This window comes from Vanellus vanellus (assembly GCF_965231255.1).
Source record: "Vanellus vanellus genome assembly, chromosome: 12".
In the NCBI taxonomy this organism is placed as follows: Eukaryota; Metazoa; Chordata; class Aves; order Charadriiformes; family Charadriidae; genus Vanellus; species Vanellus vanellus.
The window spans coordinates 4,760,203-4,781,607 of NC_138917.1; the positions used below are offsets into that span (position 1 = coordinate 4,760,203).

At 37.9% G+C, this 21,405-nt stretch overlaps 1 protein-coding gene across 2 annotated transcripts in view; it reads right to left on the reverse strand.

Annotated features, from left to right (window-relative positions):
- Positions 1-21,405, reverse strand: part of ADAMTS18 (ADAM metallopeptidase with thrombospondin type 1 motif 18) — a gene marked incomplete at both ends in the record, with an annotated part of 78,936 nt that overhangs the window by 33,094 nt on the left and 24,437 nt on the right. For both annotated transcript variants that reach the window (XM_082489191.1, XM_082489190.1), the window contains 9 exons: positions 1,760-1,908; positions 2,837-2,932; positions 3,969-4,122; positions 5,603-5,740; positions 10,493-10,598; positions 11,221-11,380; positions 12,225-12,308; positions 13,049-13,248; positions 16,887-17,169. In XM_082489191.1, the coding sequence (XP_082345317.1) occupies positions 1,760-1,908; positions 2,837-2,932; positions 3,969-4,122; positions 5,603-5,740; positions 10,493-10,598; positions 11,221-11,380; positions 12,225-12,308; positions 13,049-13,248; positions 16,887-17,169 (1,370 nt within the window). The remainder of the gene's footprint in view (positions 1-1,759; positions 1,909-2,836; positions 2,933-3,968; positions 4,123-5,602; positions 5,741-10,492; positions 10,599-11,220; positions 11,381-12,224; positions 12,309-13,048; positions 13,249-16,886; positions 17,170-21,405) is intronic.

Genomic DNA, 21,405 nt, shown 5'->3' on the forward strand with positions numbered 1-21,405 from the left:
ATACATATATGTACTGAACTATATAAACATCTGAAATGTATTTCAGAAGTTCAAAAAGAAAGGAATCATTATTCTTTGTTTATGTGTAGTTATAGAGGTGAATAATGAACAGTGACTGGGTTATAAATCGTTCCATGTGGTGTAACATTGAAAATGGATAGTATCATTTTTCTAATGATTCCACATTTATACAAAAGTGCTGTGATGGGAAACACAGCTACCTGGATATTCGTACACTGTTGTGTGGATGGCTTATTTATAGTCCTGTCATTTCATCACTCTAACTCTGAGAGAGATTTATAGTGGCCTCTCTTTGCTCTAACTGAATTATCACTAATGTAATAAAATTAAATTTAGTATAAACATCATCCAGTTCTGGTATCAAGTCTTACTTGGTTACATCAAGTCTTGCATCAAGTCTTACTTTAATTAGAACAGATAGATCACTCTGAAAGCAAGTTGTAAATACAGAATGCTACAGTAACAGACACCTTCACGTTAAAGAGCTTCTGTTTGAAGACCATTGGAAATCATTACCAGTTACAACAGGGCACCAAACTGAAACATTTCAACTACTGGACATTCTTCTGTCCTACCAGAAGAACAAGGGAAGGCTTATGAATAAATGCAAAGAACAACGTGCATACATACAAATTTAGCAGGCAAAACAGCGACCAAAGTAGGACGACCAAAACATATATACGCTGTGTAATTGAGATCCTGCATTCTCTTGCTAAATAGTTTAATAACGGAAACTATCCGAGTCATTTTATTTCTCAAAATACACTGAGTCTCAACAAAAAAGATTGAGAAAAAGCTCTGCTATGAATCTGCAAGAATTGGCTTGACTGAGTGAGGGTAATAAAGACTATTTTAACTAACTCACATTTTCCTATAATATAGTATATGAAGCGTGGATATTATTACTGCAGCGCTGTATAGTAGGTGTGAGGCTTCTTTACAGCCTCATATAAACTGTGTCATATTTTCTCTGTTTTTTATTACTGCAGTTTAAATGCTGTTTTTATTGTGTGCAATGAAGAGTACATGTGTCTATGCCTGTTGAAGTTGTGTATGAAATAAAACAGTGAAATCCTTTTTTCTTGTAAGTTGAAGTGAATTGAGTACTTGGGAAAGATGCTGGTCAGATAACACTTTACCTCTACTTTGAAATAGTATTGTAAGGAATAGTAGTATTTACAGTGATAAGAGATTTACTAGAGGAAAATACCAGAAATGTTTCATGAGTTAGCATACAATTCTAGGCTTCAGCAACTGTATTCTGATCTGTGAAAGATAAAAGAATGCAAAGACCATAACAGACATACAAAGACATCTGTCTACAGCCATTTTGATATTGATTTTAAACATTTTTTGTTTATTTTCCTAGATAATATGATCTCATCAGAAGTCTTAATAGATTTAAGACCTTTTTCCCTTGCTCTGAAATTATTAGGGGTGAATATGTCTGTGTGGCCTTTCGTTAGTTCTGCAGGTATTTGATAAACTGTAGTGAAACAAAATAAATTGAGAAAGTTGGGCTGTGTAGATGTTCTAGCAGTCTTCAGACAGCCACTACTTTCTAGTATCAGGACATATTTCTGTCTTTCAGCTACTGACTGGTCATACTGGGCACGAAAGAAAGGTCTTAGAAACATCTTCACACATACTGTTTCCCTATATGAAGGGACTCTGTTATTTTTTTGTTCTAATAACATAAATAGTATAAAATTAATACCTTTTCATATCTATGTCTTACTTTGGATTATTGCAGTGTCTTTCTTGATATGTGACCCCACCTCCACAAGTGCGAGTACACTCTGACCACTCGGACCAGGCAGACCATTGGCCATTTACAGGCTTGGGTCCATGATCACCGTATTTGACACACTGACCTCTTCGACACCACTGCCAAAAGAATGCCAAAAAATATCCCATCAGAGTTAGCGGTACCTAATAGATGCAAAAAAGAAAAAATCCACATTTAAAAGCTCCAGTGCTTAACCCTAATAAACATGAGATCACCCATTGAACTCAATGAAATAGTTCACAGTAGGACAAGGACTCTGAAGTAAGACATTGATCCACACAATGGTATAGATGTCCTAAAATTTGTCACGTTCTGAGTTGAAGATCTATGAGGTACAAATTTTAAAAACTGTTCTCGTGGATAATATCTTTTTGGCTTACTCTTTCCCCAAAAGTCCATGTTAAGGTTGTTAAAGCTTCCCATGTAATTTAAAAATAGCCTCCTAAAATTTCTCCCCTTTATCATTCAATTATGAAATAATGAACAAAAAGAGAAATAGAACACTTGTCAGCAACTTGAAAATCATAACAATATTCTACCGGACAAAACATTATAGCAAAAGAAAATATTTTATGTAACTATAGATGAGTGTAAATCAGAAGGTTCAACTAAAACAAATAACTGTGCTCTTTTAGTAGTGATCACTGATGATAATATGCATGATGGCCTTAATGTGTATAGCAAATATTATGGCTTAAGGAATGTTTATATCAGAGTGGAATTTGGAGCCTTGATCTAACTTACATTATAATTAATGGATTTTCTTACTGATTTAGATTTGCCAGATATATTTTATTCCATAGCTCGTTGGGAGAGGCTTCATTCCCTACCATCAGATATGCGACACTGTCAGGACCAGTCCTGACTACGTATCACAATGCAATCTTTTACAGAGCAATCGGGAAGTCTGTGATAGCAAACCTGGAGGGATCTGGATAAAATTGGTTTTGACAGGAGCTCGTATTTGACCCAATGTAGCCTAAAAACAAGTTAGAATGACATTGTCCTATTTATAAAACAACTTACCATACTTATACCACAAGTTGTTCCTTCTGCTGCTGGCATGAACTTTGTCTCGCACCTATGACCCACTTTGTGACACCAGAGAGATTTGCATATATCCTGAAAAGAAAAAAGTACTCACTATAGTACTCATAATTCCCATTATTCCCTGGTGTTTAGAGTGACAAATGGTACATGCCTTTGCTACCTTAAAAGCCATATAAATAAAAACTTTTCTGAATTTAGAAAATCCAGGGTTTAAGATTCATAGCAAAGCCATATCCTGTATACTGCCTTCTTGTTTATGCACCTTTTGCGATCTATTTTTTAAAACTATTTTGAGTGTGAGACTACCATAGAACAAAAACTGTGTTAAGAAGTTCAAGGCTAAAATTTCATCAAATCTACAGTGACTATAAAACTGTGAAGAGAGTAGATTTGCTAAAACACAGGAGATATCTGGTAACAGAGTCTCTTCACAATGCTGTTCACTCTCTTCTTTGTTTATTAGCTGTAGAAGAAACACAGCTGCCATCACCCGATAAATGTGGTCAGTATAAAATAAATCAGAATACTCCAGGATAATAAGAGGAGTAAAAGAAATGACAATATTTCTTCTCAGAAGAAGCATTGCAGATATTATTTAATAAAATGTCTTCTCTGAAGGGATCAGCAAGGAGTGAAGCAGTCACTAAAATTGTAGGTTAATCTAAATTAATCCTTCATCACAAATTCAAGAGCACAAGTTACATTTTTATTGTTCTAAAATAACCCTATAGATCTTTTCCAGACTTTGCTGTCAATGCGAGTAAAACAAAACACAAGAAACTTAGGCCTTCTTATCCCACACCCCATGCAAGTTTTGATCAAAACTACTGCCTGCTCATTTGCCTTAGCCCAGTAGGCAAGGGCTCCTGGGTCTTCTGTATTCAGCTGCACTCCCTATAACTCCTGGAAAGAACACATTTCTTTCTGAAACTCCCCTGGGATTTTGATATTCCTCAAAAGAGGCCAGTACCTTCAAAGAAAATTGCCAAGCAAGATAAGGTAGAGAAATAGCCCAGGCCTCCGAAGAACCCTGTATTACTTGCACTTATTTAGCGTACTGCAGTTCTCTAACATAATTTTAAGTTTTCAAAAGTATATCAATAGGTACCTTTACAAAGCTGAGGTTGCACAGTTTTGCTTTCATTCCAAATTGCCATTTGCACTGGGTATCAGCATCATAGATCTGCCCTGGCAGTTTTTCAGGGTATTTATACTGTCCTGTTTGCTTAGGTTCATCAATCAGGCAGGCAGCTTGAGCTGTACTATAATGAGAATGTATATTAATCATGACTATGATCTTTACATCAAAATATTTTAATTTGCTACAGACCAGCAAAACACATAATATGGTATACGGTACCTTTAACTAGCTTTAAAAGTATGCACTGAAATGAGAGTATCTGCCTACAGCAGCCAAAAGATCTTGACATCTTGTTGGTAGCCTGACCTGCAAAGTTTTAAGGAAGCAGGAATTTCCAGGCTTTAGGACTGTTGTGACAACAAGAAAGAATGATGTCAAATTCTTTTCCTCCCTTTATTCCTGTGTAACCAAGAGCAAGGTGGTGTAGTCTGCTTCTTTCCCTTAAATGGATTCCCAAAATCAGGAATCAACAGAATCAACAGGCACACTGCCTCATTTCAGCATTCGCTTTGTGCGGACTGACAAACAGAAGGCTGCTGCAGCTTGGCTGCTTTGGGTTGGCTGTGCCCAGCTTACGACCAAAGCTACCCTACGGTCTACTCTTTTTACTTTGTATATGCTTAAGAACCCATGTATACAGAAGGTCACCCTATGCTGGATTTATCTTCCAAGTGTAAAAGTCCCTCGGACCATATTGCATGTTGGAGGGCTTATGTGACTTCTGAGTTTGCAATTTGCTCGAGTACTCAGACTATGTTGCATCATTGCAGCAGAAAAAAATAACCAGTACTCCAGAACTCTGTCACCTTTCCTGGCCGCTACTCTAAGATACTAACCTGGAATTCAAGGATCAGATCCACAGAACTATCTAGGTGCTTGATTCTCACTCGAAGGAATTAACATGTAAAATGGCTGCATTGGATCTGGGTCTTAGTACTGCTTATACATTTTTTAGTAATCATGTCTAGTCTATCCACGTACAACAAAAAAAATAAAAGGAAAGTTGAACAGGAAAGGACTGCCATTCTGATGACATTAAACATAGACCAAAACCCAGTTCGTTTAACTGCATCACTGAGTAATGCCAACATGCTGGAGAAATAATGGGCGTCTTTCTCCTTTTCCTTTTTTTCCCCCCCAGAAACAGTATATGACAAATATAAATGTCCTTACTCATGACAAGAGCTAGATCAAGAGAGAAACTCCATTGAGAAAGGCCACTAAAGTTAATTTACATTTTGTAATGGCTTTGGTACCGCTATGTCTGCCCTCTTTTGTGTTCACTTCCTACTAATTCTCTAATAAACCTAGCTGCTGACAGGAATGCCTGGGAAAGAATGATATGCCAGTCATTACTGCAGGATATTCATGGAGGGTGAAATTCCTTCTTTTGAAACGAGGCAGGGCAAAACCACTTATATGCCATACCACCTATACGCTTCATAAGTCTAAGTGTGTGGGCTCAAATAGTACATGGGTTTGAGTGCATTTTAAAAGAGGTGAATTTCACACTTAAGTAATTTTTATGTCTGTTCAAGAGTTCAAGCCCAGTTACTAAAGATACATTCCCTGGCACCGGCCCAGATTTACATCTGACCTACCTGAGAAATTTGTTGAGATACTGCCTGCTGCATACAGACCAAGAAAACACTCCATTGTTTCCTGTGAGTGTGGGAGACATGATATTACCCTCAGCTTTTCTACAAGGGTTTCCTTCTCCATCATGAATCATACCAAAGCTGAAAAGAGAACCAGGCATGAGAGTGAAAGATCTAGATTAATCAGAAACAAAACACAATCTGGGGCAGAAGAAAGACTTTACGGGTAACAGTTCTATGCTTGAAGTCCACAGGGAATGTGGAATTCATCCCTTTCATTCCAAAGGGATGAAAACATATGCACCATACAAACAACTATTAGTATGAAACAAGCTCCAGTTAATAGCATTCAAATTTTTGTTGTCATCATACATTTGATGAGAAAAAAATAGTCAAGTTTCAAGAAAGACGCACAGAAGCTCTGCAACATGAGCTAATGACAAGACACTGGCACATAAGTACCACAGCTGCAGTCTGTGTCAGAAGTTTTACAGTTTAACTATTTCTCTTTCCTGAAAGAGAATTGTTTTGTGGCGAGATGGATGGAAGTAGTGGATCTTATGTTCAGTCACACTTGTGTATCATAGACTCATAGAATAGCCTGGGTTGGAAGGGACCTTTAAAGGCCATCTAGTCCAACCCCCCTGCAATAAGCAGGGACACTTTCAACTAGATCAGGTCACTAGGAGCCCCGTCCAACCTGGCCTTGAATGTTTCCAGGGATGGGACATCAACCACATCTCTGGGCGACCCGGGCCAGTGTTTCACCACCCTCATTGTAAAAAACTTCTTCCTTCTATCTAGTCTAAATCTACCCTCTTCTAGATTAAAACCATTGCCCCTTGTCCTATGTCAACAAGCCCTGCTACAAAGTCTGTGCCCATCTTTCTTGTAGGCCCCTTTTAAGTACTGGAAGGCTGCTATGAAGTGTCCCCGGGGCCTTCTCTTCTCCATGCTGAACAACCCCAACTCTCTCAGCCTGTCCTCATAGCAGAGGTGCTCCAGGCCCTGATCATTTACTTGTACCAGCCTATAAATCTATCAGCTTAAAACATGCATGCAGTCTGAGCCTTTCTTTGCCGAGTGATAATGCCTGTTAAGATGAATGGCGAGGAGATCGGAATCCAGGGACATATCAGTGTTACACAGCTGTAAGAATACAACATAACTGTCCTCCTAATAAGAGGGAAGAACTACATAGCTGCACTCAGTCTGTAGCAAAAGAAGTGGCATTGAATTAATACAATAAGAAGTATGAATATAAAAATACAATTCTTTTTCTAATTTTGGCCACTAACTTGCTGTATTATTTCAGGCAAATCACTTTCTTTTCCTCACCTTTGTTACAAACCGTCATTTACTTTGTCTAGACTGTAACCTCTTTAGCAGGAATACTGCCTCTTATTGGGTGCTTTGCTCAGTCTGCAGCATCATGAGGCCCTGCTCTCACTAGGAAAGGTGTTTGGATAATATGAAGGATAATAAGCAATAATAAAAACCACATTAAAAATGATAAATTATGTGGCGCTTATGGTTATAATAAAGCTAATTTTCAGGTATTTTCCTTTAACTGTTTTATATTCACTCACTGTACAGGACTTCTGTGAATTTCAATGTGTTTTGAATAGAAAATTCATAACCTGTTACTTCAACATTGTAGTACATTGGTGACTTTATGAATGTAATCTGTGCACGTGCAAGGAATATCTAATTTATTGGACTTGATCCTTGACTGTTATAAATCATTGCAGGCTCATCAGAATTACTGCATACGTTGCCACCAGCTGAGGCTCCAAACGTGCTAAAATATATGGCTCCTTCTATAATTGGACAAAAAAAAGTCCTAACTGAACTAGTATTTGAGAATCCTTTAGAAAATACTAATTTTTTTCACATGCATTGCAGCCAAAGAATCCACAGTTTATATACCCACTGATACAATGGGCTCTGAACTCCCATAGGAACTGTTCAGGTAAAAACACAAACTATTTAAAGAAAACCATAAAAATGTATAAAAACTGTTTAATATATTCATTAATGACCTGGATGAGGGGACAGAGTGTATCCTCAGCAAGTTTGCTGATGACACCAAACTGGGAGGGGTGGCTGACACCCCAGAGGGCCGGGCTGCCATCCAGCGTGACCTGGACAGGCTGGAGAGCTGGGCAGAGAAGAACCTAATGAGGTTCAACAAAAGCAAGTGCAAGGTCCTGCACCTGGGGAGGAAGAATGCTAGGCACCAGTATAGGTTAGGGGTGGACCTGCTGGGAAGTAGCTCTGAGGAGAAGGATATGGGGGTTGTGGTAGACAGTAAATTATCCACGGCCCAGCAATGTGCCCTTGTTGCCAAAAAGGCCAATGGAATCTTGGGCTGCATAGGGAAGAGTGTGGCCAGTAGGTCGAGGGAGGTCATTCTCCCCCTCTACTCTGCACTGGTGAGGCCACAACTGGAATACTGTGTCCAGTTTGGGGCTCCCCAGTTCAAGAGGGACAGGGAACTGCTGGAGCGAGTCCAGCGAAGGGCAACTAAGATGATTAAGGGCTTGGAGCATCTCCCTTATGAGGAAAGGCTGAGAGAGCTGGGACTCGTTAGCCTGGAGAAGAGAAGGCTGAGGGGAGACCTTATTATGGCATACAAGTATCTAAAGGGTGGGTTGAAGGAGGATGGAGCCAGGCTCTTTTCAATGGTTCCAAGTAACAGGACGAGGGGTAATGGGCACAAGTTAGAACACAGGAAGTTCCGTTCAAATACACGGAAAAACTTTTTTACAGTGAGGGTGACAGAGCACTGGAACAGGCTGCCCAGGGGGGTTGTGGAGTCCCCTTCCCTGGAGATTTTCAAGCCCCGCCTGGATGCAGTCCTGAGTAATGTGCTCTGGGCAATCCTGCTTTAGCAGGGGAGTTGGACTAGATGATCTCTAGAGGTCCCTTCCAACTCTGATGATTCTGTGATTCTGTGATTTAAAGAAAACCATAAAAATGTATAAAAACTGAAGCTACTCAATGGATCACAGAGTGTGATTTATACAGTATACAATATTCCCCTACTGTGAAATCCTTAGGTTAATATATACACAGCACCTCCAAGACTGTCACTTTTTTTTTCTTCCAGGACTCTCTGTTTCACAGAGACCAAATTCTGTTGTCTTACTTCACATACTATGTAGTCTCAGGAACGTGAACACGAACAAATGATAATAAAGACATAAAGACATCCTGTATCTGGCGCAGATTTTTTCCAGGAGATAAGATGCATTTTATTAGACAGGAAGTATACCAAAGAAAGGCTGAATAATATAAGAACCAAAGGCAGTGGTGGGGAAAAAAAAAAAAAAAACCACACAAAACCCTCCCCAACCAACATCATTAAAAAATTTCCAAGCGTAATCTCTCAAAGTAAACAAGAAAATAAACAGGAAGGCAGGACGTTAAGAGGCTAAAGGGTATAATTCTTAAGAAATAAGCTGATGCTCTCCTAATACTGATCGAAGGCCATTAAAAATGTACTGAGGTCAGTGAAATTGTATTAGTGTGACAGAGGATCAAACGATACATATTTTACATATTTGGTCCCATTGAAAGCATTGGCACAATTCCCACGGGCTTCACTGGTAGCTGGATTATTCTTTAATTCCTTGTTTCCCTTCAGATGTACAGAAACCTCTGAAAGGGTCACTCATGTAGACATTAGGTCATAGTATATACTGTAGAGCATATTTGTTCAATGAAAACTAAATAGCCCTGATTCAGTCATGCAGAATCGGAAGGATTCATGCCTTGACCAAACAGCAGAATACAGTACCACTGCTTTTTAAAGATATTCTGTGGAGTAATGTTGCTGTACAAAATAAAGATCCTAAAGATGTTTTATCTGACCCTTGATTTCAGGTATGTACCACACAGAGAAACTATGCTTCTGCACTGACAGTGGTTAGACAGATTCCGGCTTGAGCTATGTTAAAACTGAAAATCAAAACCATGCAAAAATTTGTGAAAAATTACTTGGGAAAAAAACAGGAGAGCAAAACCTAATCATCTTCAGATTTAATTCACCAAATCAGAGAACAGCTGAAGCTCCATGGAAGATTATGACTGATTTGGTTTGAGAGACAGCAGGTTCTTAGGAAAATTACAATCCTATTACCATAGAAGTCAAACAGAAATTCAATGGCTATAGATACAGAAAGGCAGAAACCACCACAAAGTTCGTTTTTAGCCAAATCACACATTCAGTAGTAGAGAGAACAAGGAAGGACAGGTTGAATGAAATGAATGGCTCCCAGATCCTATGAAACACTGGGTCTTCTGTAAAAGGGGCCTCAGAGAGATCAATTCTCCATGCTGTAAGCTGCAGTGTCCTTTCCCTTTTTGGAGCAACCATGCTGACAGTAGAAGCAATTTGTCTACCAGAATATGGTAGCAGTGTGGGAATCTTGTAGGTTATTGTTGTCAGCTTTTACTGTTTGTTCTGGTTATCACCTGGAATATGTAAAATGTCAAAAGATAAAAATAAAAGGAAAGCACCCTGGGCACCTGATTCACCATTTCATGCTAAAGGACACAGCTCTGAGTGAAAAGTCTTGACTTGTCTGGCCTAAAGTCGCCTATAGTTTCCTGTCAAATTAGACATAGTTGTGAGGTGCCTATATCCGAATAAGGTCCCCTCCGCCTACGGCAGCAAAATCGATCAAAATCCCACAGTGGTTATTTTTATGGTTGTTGAAAAGATGATATTTAATAAGGCCAATGAAATAACTGGGTGCTCTATATATTCTAATCGTATATAGTTCTCTATAAAGGATCCATATTTAACCTATTTATATTAACTGGTGCTGTTTCCATTCACTTACATATTTATTTATAGAAGGAGCATATAACACTCATGAAACTTACTTGTGTCCAGATTCATGAGCAATTGTAAAAGCCAGTCCAAGGCCTGTATCTTCATTAATGGTGCAACTACGGTATTTGCTGCACATGCCACTGATCGGTGCAAATCCTGAAGGAAGGAAGCAGTAGAATAGCTTGTTCCTCTACAGAATTCCAAAGACATATATCACCTGCACTGGCCTAAATAAGCCAGTCTATTGTGGTGCATGAATACGATTGTCTACTGCATCAGGTTTATTATGAAATAATTACAGAACTTTATTTGACAATAAAGGGACTCCTGTATAAGAACTATAATTTAAACCTAGCCTCCCAAAATACACTATATTTGTAAAGATTATTCTTTCCCCCTCTCATGCCTTTATTGCTCCCAAATTAGGGAAGAATCCCATTCAAAAAGGGCAAGCAGTCACGAAAAGAAAAAAAAAATCAAAATGGCTCAGAAATGTTATCAAAATCAAAAATATTCCTTGAAGACGTGACAATCCAAAAGGATGTCTTCAGAGAGCTTATCTTGCCACTTTTTCTGGGACAATGATTCCAGTAATACTCTTTTTCTTCTAGGTATCTCAAAGACAAATATGTAAAAATAATACTGTTCTTTCCTCTTCAAGAAGGCTAACATCATGTGCAAAAAATGACTTTTTTATTTTAAAACATTTCAGTCTCTGTCAATCAAGATACTGCTGTTGACACCCACGAGTTTCTCAGAATATGTTTTCAAATCATACCTAAAGTATCACAGGGCTCATTTTTCCAGGAGCAGATATCAAAACCCGTAAGCAAGATGGCATGGTCATGGCGCTTTCCATTCTTCCCAACCAGAGCAGATTGCCATTGACAGAAGCTGTTCAGTGACTGGTCCGCATGGTGGTTAATCAATAATCCACCCTGCAGATATTTCACAGACACAAAAATAAGGTGCTTTCATCAGTACTTGAGAAAGGTGATTGAAAGAACAAGAGTTGGTTAGGGAAAAGGGAATTACTTTTTCATATTTGTTCTACGTAAACTTATGTATTCCCATGTTAACTCTCTGTGACGACTGATTCAGTTGATGACAAACATAAAATAAAACTGCACCTCTCCTTATACACATAGATATTTTCAAAGTCAGTGGTTGTAATTACAGTTTACAAAGATATTTGATTCCTGATAAAGCTCAACACTAAACCATTTTCAACCTTGTGATTAAAATATTTGGGAATTTCTGTGGAGGAAAAGTATTATCCAAGTAGATCAACCCATCACAAATTTCTTTTCATCCTGAGAGACTTTTGTCTTGTTTTGTCTCAGCACACTTGACAAAAGAATTGGCTCCACTCCCACCTTTTGTTACATGCTATCTTCAATTTGGGACTTTTGACTCATTCCCCCTTCTGATCATCACATCCTGGAAAGCCCAGTTCAAAATCTTTTAATTTATTTAAACACTTCTTAAGTAGATTTCTCATTAGTCTTCAAGAAAATGCTGAAAAATGTTATTTTTTATCTTACTGGAAGCATGTTCCTAAAGAGCATTTATATGAAATGAAGATTTTAGTATCAAAAACCAAGAAGCACTGAAATGCAAAAAGTGTGATTTTGGAGGGTTTTCAATTCTATCCTTCTTCCCATGCTTTATGTCTTAAGAAACCTCTAATGAAAGCTCATGTACGTAACGGGGGAACACCCACAGCTGCCTGCGAACAGTAGCAAACGAAGCATACCACACAAAAATTCTGACACAACTTACAGGCTCTTGTTCCAAAAGAAGAAGGCTCACAACGATAATGTTTATATCACTTCCAATTGTTCCATCTTTAAACAGACTAGAGACCTGCAATAATTATTGAAAAGGAAATATCATCTACATGTATAATAATTTTTTGAAATACACTGAACATATGTATTGAGTTATTGCATTGGCCTTCAATTTTCAATACAAATTAATGGAGTTATATAGCTTGTAGGATCAATCCAAAATAGCTTAACCCAGAAGACTTATGCCCCAAACAACTACACTTATTCAAAAAACTTGAAAAGCTTCTGTTGATTTTAATGGGCTTTGTTCTGTCCTTGGTCTCCTGGATCAAGCGTAATTAACTTCAAAGTTCAAGTTCAAGTTTTGTAGTACAAAACTAAAGAGCAAAGCCACAAAGAAAAACATATTTCTAGTTAAATTATATTATTTTTCTCAAAATAAATCTGTGCTTTCTCAAATAAATTTTTGTTTCAAGGTGAGACATCAGACAAAACAGACTGAGCTTCGTGATACTAAATGAAATGAAAGTTTCAATTTCAGAGTACCTGCCTTTTTTGCACTACACAAAAAGTATTTTAAATATTTTACAATTTATTTTTTTTTACCCTACTGTACTGTTGCCAGAGCTGTGATAATCTAGGGATGTATTTTTGAAGAACTTTTTCACATAAGTAATACATTACATGAGGCTTGAAGAAAGGCTTGTGTAAGGTGCCCCAGCTCTTTTTGGCATTACCATTTGTCTAATGAAAGATCCTACTCTGACATAACACTATTCCACAGAGAAAACATACTTCACTTACACCACATCTTACCATATTCATAACTGTTAAGATGTACGTTGTTACATTTTCCTTGCCATGTTTCTCCAACATTTTTTTATCGGCCACAACAAGGGTTTCAACATTCAGACTTCCATTTTTCTGAATTTTAGTAGATGATCTTTTGAACCTTGCAGAAGTCCCATATTCATCCGAGCGAATGTATGTCTCTTCTGTGGGTGGCTTAGGTGCATCTGAAAGGAAACATAACTCAGTTTTGGAAAGAGTTCAGATCACCCATGAACAGTTTCATCAGAAAATGAAGCATCACAGGTTTAGAGCCTTAGATTATTTTTACAGCATGTGATTTAATATTTATGGCTAAGTTCTTGTATATTTCTTAAAAAAGACCTGATCCATTCCTGAAGGAAGGATGGCTACAGGGACAGAAGGAAATGGGAGAACCACATTCATACGCAATAAACAGTTTAAAATAAGGAATTAATCTAATAAAATGGTAGCATCTGTTGCAAAAAATACACACAGAATTTTTAACAGAATATCTACATTTTTTTCTTCCTTTTGATAACTTCCTGAGGTGTTTGGCATGTTCTACTTACCTAGAAGTTGGTAAAAAACTCCTTCCCACAACAGATGTTAACCGCCAGTACAGAAAGCAGACACACACTACAAGTAAGATTCCTGCCAGCCTGCTATTGTGATTGACGTTAGCCTTCTATGTGAATTTGCCACTGAGATTATCCCTGCTGGGAACATATTTATACAGTGTAGGGAAACACCAGGCAACAGCAAGGAGGGCTTGACAAGAGGATATGTGCATCCAGCCTGCATGCCCCAATGCCCTGGCACTTTTTCCCTCTGTGCTTGTATAGCATAGTCAATGGCATGGTTAGAGAATGGTCTACTCCATTTCTTCAGAGAGCCAGAAAATGGGAAAAGAAATTTATGTCCTACATCCTATAATGGCTCCTGTTACTCACAGCTTCTTTTGCATGAACCTACGCTGCCTTTGCATCAAGAACTAACTCAAAGACCACTTTAATATACTGTTTGGACAACAATAGGATTATTTTTTTTTTGACACAGGATGTAACGTGACATAAGTGAGGGAGCCTCAGGTAATTAAAAAGTCCTGCCTGTACCTCATCAGAAAGTAATTCCAACAACAGAGCTAAACCAGACGCGACTTCCTTCCATGCCAAAGTGGGAAATCAAGAATACCACAGAATGCACAACAGTGGTCTACTTTCAAGAACTAAATCACTCTGAACTATATTTAACATTGCATGTGACTGTGCCAGTAAGATTTTAAAATGTATCACTTATTATAAACAATTGTCCTTTACAAGCTCAAAGAACTTTTCTCTTCTGGAAGCGTGTCAAAACATGAAGACATGCCTCACCCAAGAGTGAGGCGCTCAATTCAAGGCACATCGGTTCCCATGTACTATCTTGAAGGCAAGACAATTTCAAGGCATTTGACTCATAAATCCATGAGCAGTGGAGTTTTGCTCTTGAATTAATTTCACTGCTACTAATAAAACCTAAGCAGCAGCAATGCTTCAAGCATGATTTCCTAACTACAGTCCAGTCAATTCTCATGATATAAAAACATTTAGATTGTGACGAAGAGTTTGAAAGATGATTAACTGGCTTCTCTAGTGCTTACAAATTGCCAGCATATGAAATTTTAAAAGATGGTGCGTGGGACAAGCTACTTTTATAACACTAAATGTGGCAGTGTGCTCTTCGCTCTTACTTTTCAGCAAGCTTGGATTCATTCTTAGGTTAAGATAAATTAACCTTGACTAGACAGTGTTAATAGCAAAGGACAGCCTTCCGTACGACTGCATTCTCAATGTCTTTGTCCATTCAAGCTGAAATTTTCTATTCCAGGTGACCAGGTTGGATTTTACTCATAGAAGGGGTGTTGTCTTTACCAGAGTGATATGTTTTTCTTCACATCCTGTATTTGCCCCTACTCAATTAAACGATGACACAGGATTTTACTTGTAGGACTGCATTCATTCAGTGAACATGAGATCAACTTGTTCTATAGATTAACCAAGTCTCAGTATGGAAACAGGTTGTTATTTTTCAGAACTCTTCCTTCCTTTCTCTCAGAAGGTTACAGGTATTTACTACATGAAGGGAAAGACTGTCGGATGTGAAAAGAAAGAGTTTAATGGTTAAGGTAATTAAATGCAATCTTGCTTAATTGGACTCTAACAGTGTGTCTGACACACAGTTCCTAAGCAATGATGGGTATATCACTTACACTAAACTCATCACAGTTGGGTGCTAATTGCATGTTCTTCATGTAACATAAACCCAGCTTGAATATGCAGCTAAGAAGTCATAGTTGTAACTGAAATTAATGAATATATAGATACACACATACAATTACAGGAACATATGTTCTGACAAGTATTTTAAAGAAAGACTCAGTTTATAGATTTGGTACCCAGAAGCAATGTTTACTTTTGACCTCTCCTGTGTCTCTGAGACCCATTTATAAGACAGAATAATGATAATATCTTCTCGCGTCCCAGGAGGTTATGAAAATACACTGTTCAAAATGCACTCATTTATTATAGGGATAAGCACCGTGTAAAAGCTCAAGAGGACATGAATAATTCTGAATTCGGAGAAGCAGTCACAGGAGGTACAGTAAATAAGGTGCAAGACCATAGTGGACAATGCAAATAAAATTAAACCCTGTAGAGCAGATGAGCTAACTTAGCACCATTACCCTCTGCTCTGAAGCAGGCAGCAGGAAAACCAGACAGGAGGGAAAGGAAGTATGTAATGAGGTAGTTTTGAACTGCATCAGAATGCGAACATTTACAGGTTGAATCATAGGCTTGTACATCTGGCATTTGAGGTCTAGCTTTCAAATCTAGGGAGAAGGATTTTTGAAGAAGCAGTCAATTTTTAATAAGCAGTTTTCAGGCCCCAAATAGGCCTCAGTCTCAGACAGCCACCTTTTCCACTACTTCCTTTCTCATTCCTTCCCTTCTATTTGTTTTTCTCTTTCTTCCTTACACGCCTTCTAGAAAAGGAACCTGCTCATTTTCTCAGAACTTCAGTAGGAAGCTGGAAGAATATAACTGGACTGAGACAATGGTTTTAATACTGTGTGCAGTCCTGGACACCCGCATTAAGAAACTCAGCTCAGAAGCAGCTCAGCTTTCAAAAATTGAATGCTGTAAGTACAGATAAAAGGTCCAAGGGGGCTCTAAAATGTTCTGCAATTTGAGGGCCTAATGAAGGACTCACAATAGACCTTGGCAGAATAATGTATTCCAATATGTTTTTAAGAGGTGGCTCCAAAATCTTATTTAAACAATTTACATGGGAGGTTGTTTTTGAAGATCTCAGTTGCTGAAAATTTCATTATCAGATGGTGAGTTCCGAAAGTCTTATTCTCAGACATCTCAGAAATTAGTGATTTGGAAGACTTTTTCTCCATTGTCAAGCCTAATTAGTTATATATCCCCAAACTAAAAGAGGGCAATTCGGCGACTTGGCATCCATCACTGTGCAAAAGCAGCAATCTAAACCAGAATTGCTTACTGAAAACTATGTCAATGTCAAAAAAAAAAAAAAAAAAAAAAATCAGGCAAGGGATCTTTTAATCTAGGTAGGGAATAAGAAAACTAAGCAGTGATTCTGATGGCTTAATAAAACAGATGATGACATCAATTTAAAGCAATAATCAAGTTTCTCGTATCTATATCACTTTAGAAATGCATAATTTAAAAAATATTATGTCTCCATCACAAAGGTAACTATGAACCACACCTCAGAATCACCATACAGTCTCTAAGAGCCACTATCTCAAACAAGGAGAGAAAGTTTCCTTACATACATTTCTTGCGACGTCCACAAAAATGTTGCTTTTGAAACCTTCCATGGTGGTAAGCATTCGCTTGAGCATGATACTTGTGGGAAGTGTGAATTCTGTGATGACCAAAAGAAAAGTATTTGGGATTGGACTGTACTGTGTACCGGTGCACCTTCTCTTCTGCAGTTCGTTTATATAATACATGAGGATGGTGTCCAGCAGGTGATGTGTAGTTGTGTTCCTGTGCTAGCTGCTGAGGTAATGGAGATATAAGGAACTCGATCTTCCGTGTCCTTATCAAACCTGACTAAAAAAAGAAACACCACCACAAATTAGAGAAAAGACTATCAAGGTTCAGAGCTGGAATATGCTAGCCCTTAAAGTGAGCTCCCTTCAAAGCCCAGACAGATTGAAAAGTCCTCCTCTAAATTACATTTACTCAAGATATAATCTAGATAGTCTTCCCAATTAAAGTATGCATTGTTTCACTTTGGAGATGACCAGATTTCACATTCGGTAACACACACAAAACAAGAATGTTGTGGGACTGGCAGCATAGCACCTTCACACAGTACCATGAATAATTTCACATGCAATACTAATCCATTCTTCACACTATAGATTTTTTGTATGTGTGTTTGTGTACAGGATATACAGTCTCACATAAAAAGAAAATGGTTTTGAAAATGCAACTTCTAATAAATGCATACATTAGTAAAACAAAACATTTGAATTATGGGTCAGGTTTTTTTCAGAACAAGGTATTACCAGATGGGAATTCCAGACTTAAAGTTACTCTAAGTAGAAAAGTAAGCACATTGTGGTACAGCAGCACAAAGATGAAGCATCTGAACATTTTAGTACTATCATTCAGTAAACAACTCCCTGCAACTTAATCCTCATAAAGGCAATTTAAAATTTATGCCCTACTACAAGAGAAAACTGATCAGTGAAAGCAAGTATCTGATTGTTTTCCTTCTTGGATCCCTAAAAGACAGAAGTGAGTATGGGAAAACTACACTGTATTTTTCACATAGTATCTGTGCATAAAACTGCACATGTGATGAAGTGTTTCCAGGATCAGGGCCAGGGAAATGTGGGTGGCACTGAGGAAGTATTTCCATGCAGCTCATTAATCAGTTATGATTTTATTTCATTTCTTGGTTTTGTAAAACATGTTGTAATAAACACTCTTTTTTTTACCAAGTCAAAAACCAAAAAGAAGTTTCATCAGGTAATTCTGTTACATTATATACCTAATACTAGATACAGATTTTTGTTTTGGATCCGTGAGGTTCTACCATGTGCCAACACCTTCCTGCCAAAATTGATATCCCATAAGGACTACATATCTCTTATGCTTCAGAAAAATATGTGCAGACAAACAAATGTCAATTGCAAACCATTGTGCCCGACATCTCAAGTCCTCCCCGATCACGATTCTACTTCCTTCCTCAAAAAGTATTCTTTGAAAATGCACATATTAGACATGTATCACGTATTGCTTTCTGAAATGGATGCTTTTCTTTAGCCTAACCTCCTAGGACCAGAATGCCAAGGCTATCAGGAGGAGAACAGTTTGCATGCCTAACGTAAGCAATCTATTTCTTCAGGATTTGTAGAATTTTCTGCACTTTCAGAACTGTTTCCCATGAGGACAACTTGACAGAAAACGAAAAGCAAGTGAAAATAGAAACTTGCATATGAAATCTTCACAGCTTTAACCATTTACTAAACTGATGCTAAAATTGGCTTTATGTCTATTCCAGCTGAAAAGATTTACTAGAGATATACAGGTCCTCAACAGTCTATAGTCATACATTATGCCCTTTTTATGGAAACTCACTTCTGTCTTCCAAATCAAAGGTATCTTCACAGTACTCCCCAATATAAGTCACAGGGGCCTAATAATAATGCTCATAAAATCATACAGTGATCTTAATTTTGACAATAGAAGAGACTCCATATTATAAACTGGGAGGGTCTAATTGCCTCCTGAAAAATAATATGAAAACAAAAATAGATGATATCCAGATTAATAATTTGCCCCCTCTCCTTTCTTCAACATTAATTCATAATTACATATCTCAGCCTATGTCTACTTAACATTCTAAGTGCAGGTTAAAATTACCTCTGTCAATAAGGAACAGGCTTTAAATAATTGACAAGAATTTAAGTTGCTTGCTCACTGCAATAAATTGGCATATTTCAAATGTCAGATCACATTTGGTCATGACAAAGTACTTTCCTGTAGGGAAGAAGACTAATATGTTAATCCTTATGATGTGTGTCATCACACAATTTTAAAGTGGTTTTGAGAGGCAACCTTTATCTTCTGCAGTGCACTGATAACTGGGCACTGCTAAACATTTTTTTTTTTTTCAGCTGGAAAACAGAAATGTAGTGAATCTGGTTTTTATTTCCCCATTTTAAAGGTTTCCACATCTGAAATTATTCCTGTAGGATTCATTCTGTAAATGATTCAAACCACATGGAACAAAGGGGTTTCTACATTTTCCTGTAAGAAACTGTCCCTGATGTACACAAAGTTTCAGCCCCAAATGTAATTTCTATATTTAATATTACAATGGTGGATTGAGAATTTGGGGCGGGGGGGGAACAAGCAAACTGAATTCTGGGCCCTGTACTGCATGTATATTGCTGCACCTTTGCATAGGCTGTAGCTGATTGAGTGCCTTACAAATGTATTCACTGTTTTTCCCCAGCAGAAATGACCCTAAATCTCCAATAAGACTTTGTTCCTTTGGGTTTTACATCAGACATCTTCCAAATTGAAAAATGTTGTGTGAATGAAAGATACCTTCTTTTTTGATAACATCTAGTTTTATGAAGTTGTCAAGAAGAAAGGGGAAGTGCCAACAGAGCAGTCTGGACACTCAATCACAGACCATTTTCCCTATCTTCCAGGTATGGGATGGTTTCAAGGATTCATATGAGAACAATCTCTTTGGTAATTCCAAAGTAATGCTGAGAATGTTGACCTGGCTTCTGACAGGGATGCAATCCTCTGGATCGCTGCAAAGGGGGCAATTGGGCAGTAACTGCCAGGTACTTTTCTTTCAGGTTCTTGAATTTTAGCCTTAGGTAAAGCAAAGTGGCCTCTGACTGCGGTCATGTTGGCTGGAAAATATGCCAACTGAGAAATGCCAGAGCACATAGGCAGGATACTAGCACAGAATCATCTTTTCTAACTTTACACTGACAAGGAAGTCCAGTCTCTTGAAGGCCAGATTTTGGCTAGTCTGTACTCCTGGGCAGTGTAAGTGGGTGTAAAAAAAAAAAAAAAAAAAAGACGTTTCTGGGAATTTCTTCTACAAATACATGAAAACATTTCTCTAATTGTGAATTAGCTGTAATATGTTTATCCAGCTCAAATACTTCAGTAGATGAACAAACGCTGTTAAAACTGTCATGGAAATTTATGCATTAGGTTTCCTATTACCATCATAGCTTTCAGTATTCATGTGGTTTTCCTTGAATCAGAACTCAATGATATCTTTCCATTAACTTTGATGGGTTTGGGACCCAACAAGGAGAGGGTCAGATAGGTCAAAACTCCATTTTTATTTCAGATTCTGTGCAATTATAGCACTATGAGAGGAAGCAGGATGACAAAATCTAACATTCTTACTAAGTCTAGACAACGCAGCATGAAAAAGACCAGGGACTCCTGTCTATTCCCTCTCTCTCCCACTGTGGCTATCACTAATAATAGCGGTATTTGTGAGAATATGGTGGGAAGGAAAACCCAAGAGATTGCACAGTTGGAATTTGCTGTTCTCTTGTCCTTCCCTCACAACACATATTTGCTACCTTTCTGTAAGGGATATTTCATGTAAACAGAAAGACATGCGTTGATCTGTGTGGGTAGCAAATAATTCTGAATCAATAAATTAGAGGAACTTGCAGTTTGTTTGCAGAGAAGTTGAGAAGAGATGAGAAGGCAACATTCCTCCCACTTGTTACTTGTTATGAAATGTTTGCTTAGCTCTGGGCTAAAGGAATTTTCAGATCCAATACATCTTTGTGAAATTCCTCAGTATCAGGCTGTTATCACCAAGGTAAGGCACTTGTTCAGTTTTCTTGGTGTGTTTCAAAGGAAGAAAGAATCTCAAAATGAAATTTGGACAAGGGAAATTCTAACAAAATATCTGCTTCAAGATTTTTTTAATTGAAATTAGATTATAAACTGAAAAATAAGGAGACTTTTTTTTAAACCACTGAAAGTTCATCTTAGCTATACAAAACCAGGTAAATTTTCCACTGATTTTAGACCCACATGGAAAGTTTTTGAGAGTCACGCTCTACCATATCTGTTTCTAACAGGTCTCATTGGCCTTTCACTGGAATAGCACAAAGATTGCTCCCGTTTGTATCCCCCCATGTTCTTAGGCCTTTCAGTGAAGCCTTTGACAGCTTACCATCCTGTAAACCTAATTCATTTTGAGGTTTCCGCATCTCCAAACACCAGACCCTCCATAAGAAACACAGAAGTGACAGCGAGAGAAGGATTTTCAGAACT